Source organism: Scyliorhinus torazame, chromosome 13 (assembly GCF_047496885.1).
Source record: "Scyliorhinus torazame isolate Kashiwa2021f chromosome 13, sScyTor2.1, whole genome shotgun sequence".
In the NCBI taxonomy this organism is placed as follows: Eukaryota; Metazoa; Chordata; class Chondrichthyes; order Carcharhiniformes; family Scyliorhinidae; genus Scyliorhinus; species Scyliorhinus torazame.
In genome coordinates, this window is record NC_092719.1 from 160,694,786 (window position 1) to 160,711,805 (window position 17,020).

The following is a 17,020-nucleotide window of genomic DNA, read 5'->3' on the forward strand; positions in this document are numbered from 1 at the left end:
TTGGGTTAAAAGCCTATTGTGGTAATCGAGGGCCTTTAAACAACGTATCAATCTAGTGACCCTCCTCTGAAACCTTACCCAGGTCTCTGTCACCCACCATGTGAGGGGACCAAAACTGGGCACTATTCTAAGTGAGGCTCAACCAAAGCTTCCACTAGACTCCTGTAATTTTTGTTTTGTTTTAGCGTTTTTTTATCGTGATTTTCAAAATTTGCATATGTATCCTTTCACTACTCTCATTCGCTGGCTTACAATTATCAAATAATTCTATTATATTTGTGAGACATGATTACTTTTGTTTATGCTTAGAATTATTGGCTTTGTTCACTATGTCAGTTGAATTCCCTGCAGATTCCAATATTTGCTCACCCAATAACAACTGAGGATCATAATTCTGGCTATTTTTATTAACTAAGATTAATTTTGCCCACTGTTGACATCTTTATTTGAAATGGGCTTTGCAATAAATTTTGCATCTCAATTTACTACTATCCTGAATTTCTTTTAGTACTGAGATATATTGTACTCGGACTTGGTGCTTTAAGCTTCAGCTGGAACTGATCATTAAACGCGGACTTTTGAGGTTAATCATAATGACAGTAATAAGGGCAGCACGGTGGCGCAGTGGTTAGCATTGCTGTCTCACGGCACCGAGGTCCCAGGTTCGATCCCGGCTCTGGGTCACTGTCTGTATGTAGAGTTTGCACATTCTCCCCGTGTTTGCGTGGGGTTCGCCCCACAACCCAAAAGATGTGCCAGGTAGGTAGATTTATCATGCCCCTTAATTGGAAAAAAATGAATTGGGTACTCTAAATTTATTTTAAAAAACCAAATAATATCGGTAATAGTTATTTTGACCGTGTTGTTAACAACTATATAACAAATGTCCATGTTGTGAAGCCAGCAATGGAACTTCTGCTTTTGGGAAATAATTGTAGAATAACAATATTGACTTTTTTTTGGGGGGGCAGGTAATGTGAAAAATAAATTGGAATGTAATAAGTTATAACTTTTTAAAACTTATTTTTATTTTATTTTATTTTAAAAATAAATTTAGAGTACCCAATTTTTTTTTCCAATTAAGAGGTAATTTAGCGTGGCCAATCCACCTAGCCTGCACATCTTTTGAGTTGTGGAGGTGAGACCCATGCAGACACAGGGAGAATGTGTCCACAAGGACAGTGACCAGGAGCCGGGATCGAACATGGGTCCTCGGTGCCATGAGGCAGCAATGCTAACCACTGCGTCACCGTGCCGCCCAACATTTTAAAACTTAGCTAGAATTTTGATATAGACTTGTTTTATTATTTGTTTTTCTCTCACCAAGTTAAAACTATTCTGTCGACGAACTCCTTGTCTGCACAGGATATCTTTAATACCTTGCTCAAGTGGCGCCCATGGAGCCACCAACTAATTCAGTGCTGATCTCAGTCTGTTGGTTCAGTTATTCACAAAATAAGCATGCTAAGCCACAAAGGAGTTTTGATTTAATTTTAGACTCGCTAAGTGGAGTGAAATCTGAAATTGTGCTTTTGGAATTTCCAGTAACTTACAATCCAAGACTCATAACTCAGCACACTGGTTAGTGACTGGTTATGATGGTATAATGCATTTTTCACCTTACTATCTTCTAGGTATAGCCAACACCAGCGCATGCTTGGTACATTGGGACAATGTGAATTTTCCATGGGAAAAACATTGCTTGTGTATGATATGAACCTGAGGGAAATGCTGAACTATGAGAAAATATCAAAAGACATAGGTAAGAAAAAACTTAATAATGATACAATGAAAATAGTCTAATTATATAGAGGTAAACTCTTCGTACTGATTAGCTTTTCATTGAGTTACTTCTTGGAAATTCACATTTGTGGTGTCTTCAGTCTGTGGCTGTACTTTTTCTGTGTAATGTGAGCATTGTTTGCTTACAATGGAAAGATTTACTTAGATTTTGTTGATCCTTTCAGGACAATTGAGTACTTTATTTTGCAATGATTTTAAATGTTTAATAAAGCTGGAGCATGGTTTAAAGAATGAACTAGGGTTGTGATGCTGGAAAAGGTTACAGAGCTGGGAAAGGCCACATTATGGGAATTTAAATATAAGGATGCAGAATTTAAATTTGAGGTATCGAGAGAGTTGGAGCCAACGTAGGTCAGCAAGGATGATGGTTGTTGAGACATGGTGCAGAACGGAATATGGCACAAGAGCATTGGACATGTTGAGTTTTTTGGAGGGTGGAGAATGGTAGGCTTGTGTTAGAGAGCATGAGAATAATTTAGTCTGGGGCACCACGGTGGCGCAGTGGATTAGCCCTGCTACCTCATGCGCCGCGGTCTCAGGTTCGATCCCGGCTCTGGGTCACTGTCCGTGTGGAGTTTGCACATTCTCCCCGTGTTTGCGTGGTTTTCGCCCCCACAACCCAAAGATGTGCAGGGTAGGTGGATTGGCCAGGCTAAATTGCCCCTTAATTGGAAAAAATGAATTGGGTACTCTAAATTTATTTAAAAAAAAGAATAGTTTAGTCTGGAATGACAAAAAATTAATGAGAGTTTCAGTAGCAGATGGGCTGAAACAAGGTCAGAGGTGAGGGATGTTGCAGGGTTGGAACAAGGCGGACTTTGCACCAGTGAAGATGTAGAATTAGAAGCTCACCTTGGGGTTGAATATGGGTGCTAAGGCTGCAAGATGCCTGATTCAGCCTGAAACAATGGTCAGGGAAGGAGATGGGGTCACTGGCAGGAGTTAGAATCGATGATTTTGGTATTAGCTGAAGGAAATTGCGGCTCATCCAAGGCTAGATGTCGGATAAAAAATATAAAATGTGTTTTGTATGTTTCATAATCACAAAAATATTAGGGGTAAATTGTAAACTCTTAACACTGTTGAAGTCTGTTCACATTTGCTGTCGGCTCACGCTGGAAGCATAGCCACTTACGCAAAGGACTGCCAATAACTCTGGAAATGTACCCAGCACAAATGGCGCTTTACAGTATGCTTGTTTTTTCTGGAAATTTAAGTTGGAACTTTCAGGGTGCGCAGCCATAATTACAGTTGTCAATACTGTATTGTTGGTATAGTCAAAACATTTTCCTTTAATATTGGATCTTGTATACTTCCATGTTTGGAAAGTTAGTGAAAGTTCAAAGCATGTGCAAACATTTTTAAAGAAATACCAGCTAACAAATACACGGCAGGCTTATATTTTACAATTAAATAGTAACAATTTACGTTTTACCACAACCTTGACTACACTGGCAACAATTTTGCTGAGAACTCTCTAAGAAAATCCATAAAGATAAGTTTGATTTTATATTTGTGTTTTCTAAGAAAATTGTACTATTTTCAGAAAGTAACATTGCAGCCGCACATGACAAGATCTCAGAATGTAAAAAACAGATTTTACAAGCAAAACGAATTCGGAAAAATCGTCAAGGTAATATTTCTACTTTTTATTCGCATGATTTAAATAGGTTGTCCTTGCTGAACAAAATGATCTAATACCATAAATCAGCATAGATACCTGAAAACCTCTACAGTAGATGTTTATCACAATGGATCTGATCTTGCTGAAAAAATAATGGTGTGTTAACGTTATTAATGAGCAAACTGGCCAGAACATTCAGGAGGTTAAGAGATACGCTGTAGGTTGTGAATCTCCAGAATTGCTGATCAATTTATGTCACACCCCCATTTGCTTATTAAAAATGACATCTCACCCTTCGCCTCCCCATTATTTTTCAGACTTGTGGATTTTTTGTATTATAAATTTAGAGTACCCAATTCATTTTTTCCAATTAAGGGGCAATTTAGCATGGCCAGTTCACCTACCCTGCACATCTTTGGATTGTGGGGGCGAAACCCATGCAAACCCGGGGAGAATGTGCAAACTCCACACGGACAATGACCCAGAGCCGGGATCGAACCTGGGACCTCGGCGCCGTGAGGCAGCAATGCTAACCACTGCGCCACCGTGCTGCCCCGAGCTTGTGGATTTAAATGCGAATTGCCCTAAGCTAAGTCTGGTAATCGAGAGCATAAATACTTTTTTTTAATGATGTGGTAATTGTTAATGCAATGCTGATCAACCTCTCTGACCCGGAAAGGGAATAATTTAAACTGTTTAATTTCAGTCCTTCAGGTGGCGCTTTGTTCTTGGAGATTTTATGAATGTCAAATTGCGAATTTAATTCTTATTTTCTGTCTCTCTTTTTCTCTGTTAATTCAATCTTTTCTTCGCACCTTTTCCTGGTGATTGAAATTGTTTTAAGTTCCTTCACCCTTTCACCTCCTCTTTTTTATTTTTTAAATTTAGAGTACCCAATTATTTTTTCCAATTAAGGGGCAATTTAGTGTGGCCAATCCGCCTATCCTGCACATCTTTGGGTTGTGGGGGTGAAACCCATGCAGACACGGGGAGAATGTGCAAACTCCACACAGACAGTGACCCAGGGCCGGGATTCGGACCCGGGTCCTCAGCGCCGTAGGCAGCAATGCTAACCACTGTGCCACCGTGCTGCCCTTTCACCTCTTCATTGACGAGTATTTCTGAGATGTTATTTCTGTCTTCTACAGTGAAGACAGAGACACAATTTCTGTTCAACGCTTCTACCATTTCCTTATTTCCCATGATTAATCCCCTATCTCTTTCTCTAAAGCAGGGTTTTTCAATACGCACGTCGGGACCCGTGGGTGGGCCATGGGCGGGTGTCAAAAGGGTTGCGGTGTTCTGCGCATATCAACCTATAATCGAGTTTCCCAACGGCAGAAGTCTGAAGTCTGCAGGTAAATCCTGCCGTAAATGTCAACGTCCTGTTGCAGTGGTTCCCAACCGTGGGAAGCTTGGAAGTGTGCCCCAGTCAGCTGCTGGAATGTTTTGGTGAGTGCAGGACTGGCAGCGGAGGGCGGGAAAGCGGGCAGTGGAAGGAGAGCAGCCGCCAGGCACTCGCACTTTTTTTTGTGTATTTCAGAGATTTTTTTAACAAGCAGCATTTATGCGATCATGCATCAATGGTAATCCTTTACTTTTGCTAACATCACTGAAACTGTAATATTAATGATGAAACTGAAGAAAATTCAAACTCCGTCTCGGCGGGGGCAAATCAATCCGGAAAACACATCTGCAAAACCAGGGTTATTGCCTAATTTTAGAAGTTCACCTCCAGAGAGACAAGAAACAATTTGATTGTGTCAAGAGGTTCAGTGAGCTAAGCTGGACCAAGATGTTCTGAGATACAGATTAAAGCTCTGCACCTTGTTCTTACTAATGCTTCTGGGGGCATAAGTTTAAAGGTGAGAGGCACCTTCACCTCCTGCTGTCCCTGTGTGTTTCATAAAAATGATTTTTTTTCTCTGATTTTGGACACATTCTTGCAGAAGTTGAAATCACTGCTTTATAATTCCCAGAGGTGAACACTGACTGTATTAACTCAAATGAGAAGCTTCCATTGTCTTGTGCTGCCTTAAAGGTGGGGAAATGGTGAATATGTGGCTGAACCCAGTTGCTGCTTCTGACTTGTTTCAGGTTAACCTGCCCCGTGCAATTCCAACATGTGCTTGCATTTCTGATTCGCATTTTGTTTTTCATCCTTAGAGTTTTGCAATGGGCTTTATTTTCCCAAAAAGGATCGCAACAAGGAATAGAATATTACTTTCTGGGAGTGTGGTTTGAAATAGGAGAACGGGTGGGAAGGGAATGTAGATCCTTCTTGGAGATCCTGTTAACCTGAGAAAACTCCAACTGGTAAATGACCAGGTCCCTTTTGCAAAAGGCCATCATGGAGCTGAGCAATGGTCATTAGACCAGCACACTTGGGAAGTGAGAATAACGGAGCCAGCCTGAGACACAGGCTGAAGTTTCTTTGGCGGAGGAGTACGAGAATAGTTACTTATTTTACATTTTTCTTTGGAATCACAAGCAGATCGTTTGACAGCACCAGGGCGAGTGACGCCAGCCAGCACAGGAAAACTAAATCATTTTCTTTCCCTCCCTTGCCTGGGGCAAGAAACCTTTAGTGTTGCAAATACTACCTTCCCTCAGGATAGACTGGGTGAGCGAATGTGGTGTGGTTTCCGAAGATCGACCAATTGGCAAAAATGGGTCCCGGGAAAACAAGTTTTAAAAACACTGCTCTAAAGGACCAAAACCCACTTTATTTACTCTTTTCCTTTTCAAGTATGAAGAAGCAATAGAAAAGGTGTCTGTCTCCCTTCTAATTGTTTAATTCACTTCAGTTTGACTCGTGTTAAAAAAAAAAATCTAATCTCCCCATCTCAATTTTCCCAATCATATTCGACTAAAAACATTGAGATAAAGCTTGAATCCCTATCCGCTTCTTTGCATGCTAATAAATATTTATAGCAACATAACACAAAACAAGTGGTCTAGACAAACTTACCTAGCACATCTGCTTGATTTATCTAATTTCTCACTATTTTGCCATACATAGTCTGCAGCCATAAGCCAGACCTCCTGAAAATCCCAACCCCCAGAATGCTCTCCTGTGCACATTTATGGCTTAGTTAGGACACAATGCTCTCTGCAAAATAACCACATGACAGCTGCCACAAGCTACTGCATGACACAACCATTACCATAATACATGCAATGATGTGAAGCTGAATTTGAAGCAACCAGGCTACGGAATCTAGAAGTTTTCAGATAGATTGTGGACTTCCTCATACCTGCACTTGCACTCTCCAAAAGCCTCAAGTTCTAGATTTTGTCACTGTATCTATATTTTGCTACTACCTCCTGGTCTCAGCCCTGATTTGACTGTCTCCCTTGATCCACTCTTCCTCCTTTCATGTTTCTGTTCATTCCAAAACGAGTTCTACTTCCTCTGCTCTCTTTCAGATATATTCTTGCCTTCTACTTAGGGTTTCCTGTCGTCCTACCTCGGTGCTGATTCTTACTTCAGCTTTGGGTGTCAATTCAACTCGGATTTAAAAAAATGTTTTGGTTAATTTACTGAGAGCTAATCATCTATAAATTAAAAAAAAAAATTTCTCCAGTTCATTTGTGTTTGGCGAAGCAGTACTTTTAAAGTTTTCTCTGTATTCATTTTTACAGAGTATGACGCATTAGCAAAAGTAATCCAGCAGCATCCTGATAGACATGAAACCTTACAGTAAGTGTGTTCTTTAATGAAATAAGTTTCTGTACATTTCAATTGTGTTTTAAATAAAAATATATTTGGCAGAAGCTCTGACATAGTGGATAGCTGGGCATGCATGTGACTGCAATATTTGCACATATTGGATCGTCTTGCATTGGCTAATGGTGCATACTAACTGTTCCACCAGTTAGAGATTTTGTGTTTGTGATGGTGTTGGTTAAATGGACCATCTTGTCCACTTCATTGTAAAGGATGATGAAAAATGAAATGAGAGACAAGGCAACGTTGGAAGAGGAAAGTGGAGAGGAAATGACAAAATAAGATAAACATCACGGAATTAGTTTTAAAAATGTCTGTAGAAAATCTAAAAATTAAGTTTTGTCTTTGAAAAATCTCTTCTCCCCTTAATTTCTAGGCAGCTAGAGGCACTTGGTAAGGAACTAGAACATCTTTCTCACATTAAAGAAAGTGTGGAAGATAAGGTAATATTAACCCCTGACCAAATATTTTCTATTTTCTTTGTTTCCGTTATCATTCAAATTAACACTTCTACCTTTGTTATTACTAGCTTGAACTAAGAAGAAAACAGTTCCATGTTCTACTCAGCACTATACATGAACTACAACAGACATTGGAAAGTGAGTATTCCTTGATACACAAAAGAACATTTGTACCATTTTCTCATATATGCAAATAGTAATTATAATATGATGCCTGACTAGGAGTGGCCCGCATTGGCTGCAGGTGATCTGTGTTCTACGGTTCTAAGACCTGTTGTGTGGCCATTGCTGTTGATTAATAAGAGGATCAGGGGTTATGGGGAGAAGGCAGGAGAATGGGGATGAGAAAAATATCAGCCATGATTGAATGGCGGAGTAGACGCGATGGGCCGAGTGGCCTAATTCTGCTCCTATGGCTTATGGTGTTAGTATGAGATAATCTGGTGGGAAAAGCACTTGAGACCTCCAGAAAATATTTTATGATGTCCTTGTCCCATATTACAATCTCAGCACCTGAAGAGCACTATCAAAGTTTACATCTTTATATCAAATGGTGCTGGGTGTGTTCAGCCATATTGACTTCCGCTCCACAACAGGAACTTGCTTGTTAGTTACATTAATACCTGCATGTTGACCCAGAAACTACATTTCTGATTTTGTAGTGCCCTAAAGTTTCAATATTACAGCTATATGCATCTTAAAGCTCCATTCCATCTGTGGATGTTATTCTTCAGGAAGCAGCAGTGCAGTAGTAGTGGTTGTTGCAGTTCAGGTTAGATTAGGTACACAAAATGATTGTCTCTTTGTTACAGATGACTGGTCAGATCCCAAAAGTGGATAAGATACTGGACCACAAGGGCAATGGATTTAGATTTTTTTTTTTACTGTGTGGAAAATTGATTCACTCTAGGAGCGATTGCATAAGAAATAGGGCTTGGTTATTTTTACAAACAAAAGTTTATTAAAGCAAAAGAAAAACAATAGTTAAACTTCAAACCTAACAAAAACAGCCGACATGTATCTTTTAACCCTAATGCATAATTTCTCATTAAACCGAATGTAAAATTAACATGCTTAAGCAGGCAGGCAACAATGATACTTGCATTTATAGAATATATTCCTTTTGATAGAGTAGCTCCTTCAGACCCCTTTACGAAAGCCGCTCTCTGTTGCAGCTTTTCATGACCTCTCTCGGTGGATTTCCAAATCCTTCTGCCCCACTTGTTCAAACAGGATTCTTTTCTCTCTCTGAGCTCCGCCCAGCCCCTCAAACAGTGGTTCTGTCCTGGGGTGTCCAAATTTGAACTCATCATCGCTACCTGGGCTTTTGATTGCCCACTCCCGTTTACACCAAAGAACTGGGCCATGCTATGAATATGCAGTTAGCTTCCAATTTATGAGGGCTGCACGGTGGCGCAGAGGTTAGCACTGCTGCCTCACGGCGCCGAGGTCCCAGGTTCGAAGCCGGCTCTGGGTCACTGTCCCTGTGGAGTTTGCACATTCTCCCTGTGTTTGCGTGCGTTTCGCCTCCACACCCAAAGATGTGCAGGGCAGGTGGATTGGCCATACTAAATTGCCCCTTAATTGGTACAAAATGAATTGGGTATTCTAATGCTAACCACTGCCCGTTTACTCCCATGAATGAGTTTAAGTCTGAATGGGACAATGTAACTCAGGCCAGGTGTGGGTGTATACCTCTGACCCAGTGCTAGCAGTTTTACCCTCAGTCTGTTAATTCCTAAATTGCCGGATCCAATTTCCTAGCGTCTCCCGATTGTAACACTCTTGAATCATCTCGCATAAACATCATCTGCTAAGTGCAATTGTCATAGAACAGGTGGCGAAGAGGAGACCCTGGCTATCAGTCCTCAGATACAACTCTGTGAACATGTAATACGAACATTCCGTGTGTAGCCAACGTATGTTCCTTGTCACATTTTCAGAGTCTCAGTGCATTGATGTGGCAGCTACATGGAATGTTTTGCTAAAACATGTATGTTACAGATTTGAATCTAATATGCATACCTTCTCAGATGCGGTGGTGTCAATCTGTCCCAGATGTAGTCCCGAGTATTTTATAGGAGCTGCCTCACACTGCCATATATCCAGTTTTGTGATGGCATTACCCAGGTTTTGACCTGAACTGGATATTTGTGAACTTTGCATCTTTAAACAACGGTAGAATAAGTATCCACTCAGTGAAACAAGGTCAAGCACAAATCAATGTAACCGTTACTTTGTAGAAAGGTGAACATACCAAGTAGCAGTTAGGATTTAGTTGCAGGTGAGAATGTTCACTCTGTTACCTCCAGGCAGGATTCTTTTGAGTTACTCTTCATGGAAGAATATCTATTCTTTTTAACACTTAATACAGTAGGGCCTCCAAAGTTGCATCCAGACCTTGCTGCAGCCATCTCAAATCTTCTTGGTACTAATACAGCTTTAGAATATGCTGCTGCCAACAAATGAAGTGTCCCTTTTTCATGTCCTGTACAGTGGGAACACTGCAATATTTTACAAAAATCTAACCTGCATTCTATTACAAGGTCAGTTCATAGAGGTATAATTGCATGCAAAGCCAAAGAATACTGCTGTTTCTGCAACTGCATGAGGATGTTACCAACCCCATAGGAAATAGGGCAAAACAAACAACTAAGCTCAGATCTATGCAGAAAGTATTTATTGTAACCTAATTCTTTATTATGCTAATTCAGGTGATGAGAAATTGTCGGACGGTGAGGACTCTCCAGAGACTCGCATGGAGATACAAAATGGACATTAGTGGGCCTGCCATTGAGAACTTTTAAATTCCAGTAAAAATTGTTATTTTTTCAAAAATGGAGAAAACATTTAATGCCGACGCCAGAGTTCCAAACCTAAACTTTTATAAGTACAATTTTTTGAAACCAAACATGAGAAATAAATGTTGAATTCATTAATAAAAAAATCTGGAATTGAAAGCTGGTCTCAGTAATGATGCTTTGAAACTATAATTGATTGTTGTAAAAACCTATCTGGTTCATTAATGTCCTTTGGGGAAGGAAATCTGCTCTCCTTATCCAGTCTGGCCTCCGGACAATGTAATTGACTCTTAATTGCTCTCCGAAATATCCGAGCAAGCCACTCAGTTTCACCAAAATGCTAGAAAAGTCAGAAAGGAATAAAAACGGATGGACTATATCGCATCGACTTGGGCACCGGAAACGGCAATGGCACACCCAACATTGCAAAGTCTTCCTTACTAACGTGGAGGTTTGTGCCAAAACTGGGAGAACTGTCCCACAGCCTGACAAGTCATACTCATGGAATATCTTACAGCCAAGTCCCAGATACTAACATCACCTTCACTGGATATGTCCTGTCCCACTAGCAGGACCGACCTAGTAGAGGTGGCGGCAGCACAGTGGTATACAAGCGGGAGAGTGTTGCCCCGGAAGTCCTCATCTGGACCTCATGAGGTTTCATGGCATCAGTTCAAAAATGGGCAAGGAGATCTCCAACTTATTATCATCTACCGTCCTCCCTCAGCTGATGAATCAGTACTCCTCCATGTTGAACACCAGAAGAAGCACTGAGGGTGGCAAGGGCACAGAATGTACTCTGGGTGGGAAGCTTCTCCAAGAGTGGCTTGGTAACGCCACTACTAGCTGAGTCCTGAACAACATATCTGCTAGAGTGAGCCAGCAGATGGTAAGGGAAATGATAAGGTAACATCTACAAGACCTTGACCTGTTCAATTAACCTGTCGCAGAAGCATCTGTTCATGATGATATAGGTAGTAGTGACCATTGCATAGCCCTTAAGACTAAGTCCTGTCTTCACATTGAGCATACCCTCCATTGTATTCTATGGTGCTACTACCATGCTAAATGTGATAGATTCAAAACAGTTCTAGCACCTCAAAACTATACATCTTGAGGAACTGTCAGCCATCGGCAGCAGCAGAATTGTATTCAACCACAGTCCATAACCTCATGGCTTGACATATTCCTCACTTTACCATCAAGGCAAGGGATCAACCCTAGTTCAATGAAGTGTGCAGGAGGGCATGCCAGGAACAACATCAGGCATGCCTAAAAATGTGGTAAGAAGTCTTACAACAGCAGGTTAAAGTCCAACAGGTTTGTTTCGATGTCACTAGCTTTCGGAGCGCTGCTCCTTTCTCAGGTAAATGAAGAGGTATGTTCCAGAAACACACATATAGTGTTTCTGGAACATACCTCTTCATTCACCTGAGGAAGGAGCAGCGCTCCGAAAGCTAGTGACATCGAAACAAACCTGTTGGACTTTAACCTGGTGTTGTAAGACCTCTTACTGTGCTCACCCCAGTCCAACGCCGGCATCTCCACATCATAAAAATGTGGTGTCAAACATGGTGAAGCTTCAACATAGGACTACTTGAATTCCAAACAGCAGAAGCAGCATACAATAGATAGAGCTAAACGATCCAATAACCAATGGATCAAATTAAAGCTTTGCAGACCTGTCACATTAATCATGATTGGTGGTAGACAATTAAACAATGAATAGGAGGAGGGGGCTCTATAAACATCCCCATCCTCAATGACGGGAGAGCTCTGCGTCTCAGTGCCAAAGACGAGGCTGAAGCATTTGCAACCATCTTCGGTCAGAAGTGCCAAATTGATGACCTATCTCTGTCTCTTGAGGCCCCCAGCATCAAAGATGCCAATCTTTAGCCAATTCCTCATATCAAGAAACAGCTGAAGGCACTGGAGACTGCAAAGGCTTTGACCCAGACAACAGGGGAGGTAGTGGTATTGTCACTGGACTAGTAATCCAGAGACCCAGAGTATAGGTTCAAATACTGCCACTGCAGAAGCTGAGATTTGAGTTCAATAAAAATCTGGAATTAAAAGGCTAAACATGACTATGAAACCAATGTTGATTGTTGTAAAAATCCATCTAGTTTACTAATGTCCTTTAGATCATAGAATTTACAGTGCAGAAGGAGGCCAATCAGCCCATCGAGTCTGCACCGCCTCTTGGAAAGAGCACTCCACTTAAGCCCACACCTCCACCCTATCCCCGTAACCCAATAACTCCACCTAACCTAAGGGCAATTTAGCACGGCCAATCCACCTAACCTGCACATCTTTGGACTGTAGGTGGAAAACTGAGCACCTGGAGGAAACACACGCAGACACAGGGAGAATGTGCAGACTCCACACAGACAGTGACCCAAGCCAGGAATTGAACTTGGGACCCTGGAGCTGTGAAGCAACAGTGCTAACCACTGCTACCTTGCCTCACTAATGTCCTTTAGGGAAGGAAATCTGCTGACCTCACCATGTGACTCCAGATCTACAACAATGTGTTGACTCAACTGCCTCCTCAAGGGCAATTGGGGATGGACAAGAAATGTCGGCCCAGTCAGCAATGCACACACCCCATGAATGAATTTTTAAAAAGCAATATGCTGCTGAACTAGCCTCACCCTGACCTAAGCTGTTCCAATACGACTACAACGCTGGAATCTACCTGATGACAATGTGAAAAGTTGCCAGGTATATCCTCTGCACAAAATCCAATTTGGCCCATCAGCCTCCTCCCACCATTCAGCCAAGTGATGGAAGGGGTTACTGACACTGCTATCAAGAGGCATTTGCTTAGCAATAGCCTGCTCACTGCTGGGTTCTGCCAGGGCCACTTAACACTTGGGTCTTGATCCAAACATGGTCAAAGGAACTGAATTCCTGAGGTGAGGAGAGAGTGACTGCCCTTGATATCAAGGCAGTATTTGACCAGGCATGACATCAAGACAAAATTGAACTAAATGAGAATCGAGGAAACTCCTGGAGCCATACCTCGCACAAAGGAAGATGGTAGGCTTACATTAACACTGCAATGAAGTTACTGTGAAAATTAGGTACTTGTTCAGGTACACTGAAGGAGACTTCTGAATGTCCAATTCACCTAACTGCACCACATGAACTGTGGCAGTTCAAGAAAGTGTCTCACCACCACCTTCCCGAGGGAAAATAGGAATCGGCAACAAATGTTGGCTTCTGCTGCCTGTCGACGCTGAGGACCAGGTTTCGATTCCGGCCTGGGATCACTGTCTGTGTGGAGTCTACGCATTCCCCCTGTGTCTGCACGGGTCTCACCTCCACAACTCAAAGATGTGGATTGGCCATGCTAAATTGAACCTTAATTGGAAAGAAAAATAATTGAGTACTTTAAAAAAAAAAAATTTTAGAGTGCCCAATTATTTTTTTTTCCAATTAAGGGGCAATTTAGCATGGTCAATCTACCTACCTTGCACATCGGAGGCTGTGGGGGTGAAACCCATGCAGGCACAGGGAGAATGTGCAAACTCCACATGGGACAGTGACCCAGGGCCGGGATTCGAACCCAGGTCCTCAAAGCCGTCGGCAGCCCCATAATTGAGTGCTCTAAATTTATATCTTTTTAAAAATGTTGGCTTTTCCAGCGATGCCTACCTTCCATGAAAGACTTAAGAAAATAAATAAATATAATATAAATTTACAGTAGAAACTAATATGTGGCTTCCGGTTGCGGCGATGCACTGCTAAGCCACACGTTTTGGCAGCTCCTGTTTTAACGGACTTTTGGGCTCTTTTCGGGAGCCCCAACGGAATATTTTTCAGACCAAACCCAGTGTGGGGTGACGAAGGAAGGCGTCCCCCCGGGTGTGTATGGAAAGGACCAGTGGCAGTGGCCAGATTGCGAAGGATCCTCTGGAGCAGCGGCAGAGAAGAGAAGGAAGAAGCAAGATGGCGGCGGATGGAGCCCAGACGACATGGGGCCCGGACTAGCAGGAATTCCTCCGACGGTGTGTGGAGGAACTAAAGAAGGAGGTGCTGGCGCCGATGTTATTGGCAATCGATGGGCTAAAAGAAACACAAAAGGCCCAGGCGATAGAGCTCCGTGGGGTGAAGGCAAAGGCAGCCGAAAACGAGGATGAGATACAGGGCCTTGTGGTAAAAATGGAGACGCATGAGGCGCTCCATAAGAGGTGTATCGAAAGGCTCGAAGTCCTGGAGAACAGCTCGAGGAGGAAGAACCTCCGGATTCTAGGTCTCCCCGAAGGAATGGAGGGAGCTGACGTTGGGGCTTATGTGAGCACGATGCTCCATACGCTAATGGAAGCTGAGGCCTCCTCGGGCCCCCTGGAGGTGGACGGGGCTCACCAGGTCCTTGTGAGAAGACCAAAGGCTGGAGAACTACCAAGGCCGAGAGTGGTGAGATTTCACCGCTTCACGGACAGAGAGGCTGTCTTGAGCTGGGCCAAGAAGGTACGGAGTAGCAGGTGGGAGAATGCGGTGATACGAGTGTATCAGGACTGGAGCGCGGAGATGGCGAGAACGAGGGCGAGCTTTAATCGGGCCAAGGCGGTGCTCCATAGGAAGAAAATAACATTTGGGATGCTGCAACCGGCGCAATTGTGGGTCACGCACCAGGGCAAGCACTACTACTTCGAAACGGCGGATGAGACATGGACCTTCATCCAATAAGAGAAACTGGATTAGAACTGAGGGACTGATGTTGGGGGGGGGAGACAACGAGGTTGATGTACAGAAGTGTAAATTGGGGAATGGGAGGTTTATAGTATCGAGACGATAGACGGGGAATTTTTCTCCTCTTGATGGGGGGACACGGAGAAATGTGGGCGCCGGTGGAAAAAGGGACTGAGATGGGGGATGGGGAATAGGGGAGCTGCGCCATAGGGGGCGGGGCCGATCCAGGAAAGCGCGGGGTTTTTCCCGCGCTATGGAGATGATGGCGGGAAGATAGGCGCAGGAAGGAAGAGAGTTCCACTCACGGGGGGTCAAGGAGAGAACGGGGGAAGCCGGGGTCAGTTAGAGTTAGCTGACTTTCGGAAGCAGCATGGGGGGAGTAACCATGCTAGATGGGGATGGACTAACTGGGCTGCTGCTGCTGAGAGCGAGAGGGAGCTGGCAAGAGAAGAGGTGGTCGGGACGGGAAGGCGCCGCCTGGGGGACGGGTGGGTGCGTGGGACCCGGACGGGGGGCTGGCCTAGAACAGGGGATGGCTAGTCGGCCGGGGGGGGGGGGGGGGGGCAGGTGGCCCCCCAATCCGGCTGATCACGTGGAATGTGAGAGTCCTGAATGGGCCGATTAAGAGGGCCCGAGTGTTCGCGCACTTAAAGAGACTGAAGGCAGATGTGGTCATGCTTCAGGAGACGCATCTGAAGGTGGCGGATCAGGTTAGGTTAAGGAAAGGATGGGTGGGACAGGCGTTCCAGTCAGGGTTGGACGCGAAAAATAGGGGGGTGGCGATATTGGTGGGGAAACGGGTGTTGTTCGAGGCTAGGAATATAGTGGTGGATAACGGGGGTAGATACGCGATGGTGAGTGGTAGATTGCACGGAAAGGAGGTCATGCTGGTAAATGTATATGCCCCGAACTGGGATGACGCGGGATTTATGAAGCGGATGCTGGGACGTATCCCGGACCTGGAGGTGGGAAGCCTGGTAATGGGGGGGGATTTCAATACTGTGCTGGATCCAGGGCTAGACCGGTCTAGATCCAGGACCGGAAGAAGGCCGGCAGCGGCCAAGGTGCTTAGGGGGTTCATGGAGCAAATGGGGGGAGTGGATCCGTGGAGATTTGCTAGGCCGTTGGCCAAAGAGTTCTCCTTTTTCTCTCATGTCCACAAGGTATACTCCCGAATAGATTTCTTTGTTTTGAGCAGGGCACTGATCTCGAAGGTGGCAGGAACGGAGTACTCGGCCATAGCCGTTTCAGACCATGCCCCGCACTGGGTGGATCTGGAATCAGGAGAGGAGAGGGAGCAGCGCCCACTCTGGCGACTGGATGTGGGACTATTGGCGGATGAGGGGGCCTGTGGGAGGGTGCGGGGATGTATTGAGAGGTACCTGGAGGCCAATGGTGATGGTGAGATCCAGGTGGGGGTAGTATGGGAAGCGCTGAAGGCGGTGGTTAGGGGAGAATTGATCTCCATTAGGGCTTACAAGGAGAAACAAGGGGGCAAAGAAAGGGAGAGATTAGTGGGGTAGATTTTGAGGGTGGATAAAAGATAAGCGGAGGCCCCGGACGAAGGACTATATAGAGAGAGGCGAAGACTTCAGACGGAGTTTGACCTGCTGACCACAGGAAAGGCAGAGGCACAGTGGAGGAAGGCACAGGGGATGAGATACGAGTATGGGGAAAAGGCGAGCCGACTGCTGGCCCACCAACTTCACAAGAGGATAGCGGCGAGGGAAATTGGGGGAGTTAGGGATGAAACGGGAACTACGGAGCGGAGAGCATGGAAGATAAATGAGGTGTTTAGGACCTTTTATGAGAGGTTATATGGGTCCCAACCCCGGAGGGAAGGCAACAGTTTCTGAACCAATTAAGGTTCCCGAGGATGGAGGAGCAGGAGGTGGCAGGTCTG

The 17,020-nt window shown here is 44.0% G+C and overlaps 1 protein-coding gene across 2 annotated transcripts in view; it reads left to right on the top strand.

The window, feature by feature from the left end:
- The window catches only part of thoc7 (THO complex 7), a 460,501-nt gene extending 449,923 nt beyond the window's left edge, over positions 1-10,578 (top strand). For both annotated transcript variants that reach the window (XM_072472339.1, XM_072472340.1), the window contains 6 exons: positions 1,635-1,762; positions 3,350-3,436; positions 7,073-7,130; positions 7,534-7,600; positions 7,687-7,756; positions 10,333-10,578. In XM_072472339.1, coding sequence (XP_072328440.1) covers positions 1,635-1,762; positions 3,350-3,436; positions 7,073-7,130; positions 7,534-7,600; positions 7,687-7,756; positions 10,333-10,400 — 478 coding nt within the window. In that variant the 3' untranslated portion in view covers positions 10,401-10,578. The remainder of the gene's footprint in view (positions 1-1,634; positions 1,763-3,349; positions 3,437-7,072; positions 7,131-7,533; positions 7,601-7,686; positions 7,757-10,332) is intronic.
- The last annotated feature ends 6,442 nt before the right edge of the window (positions 10,579-17,020 follow it).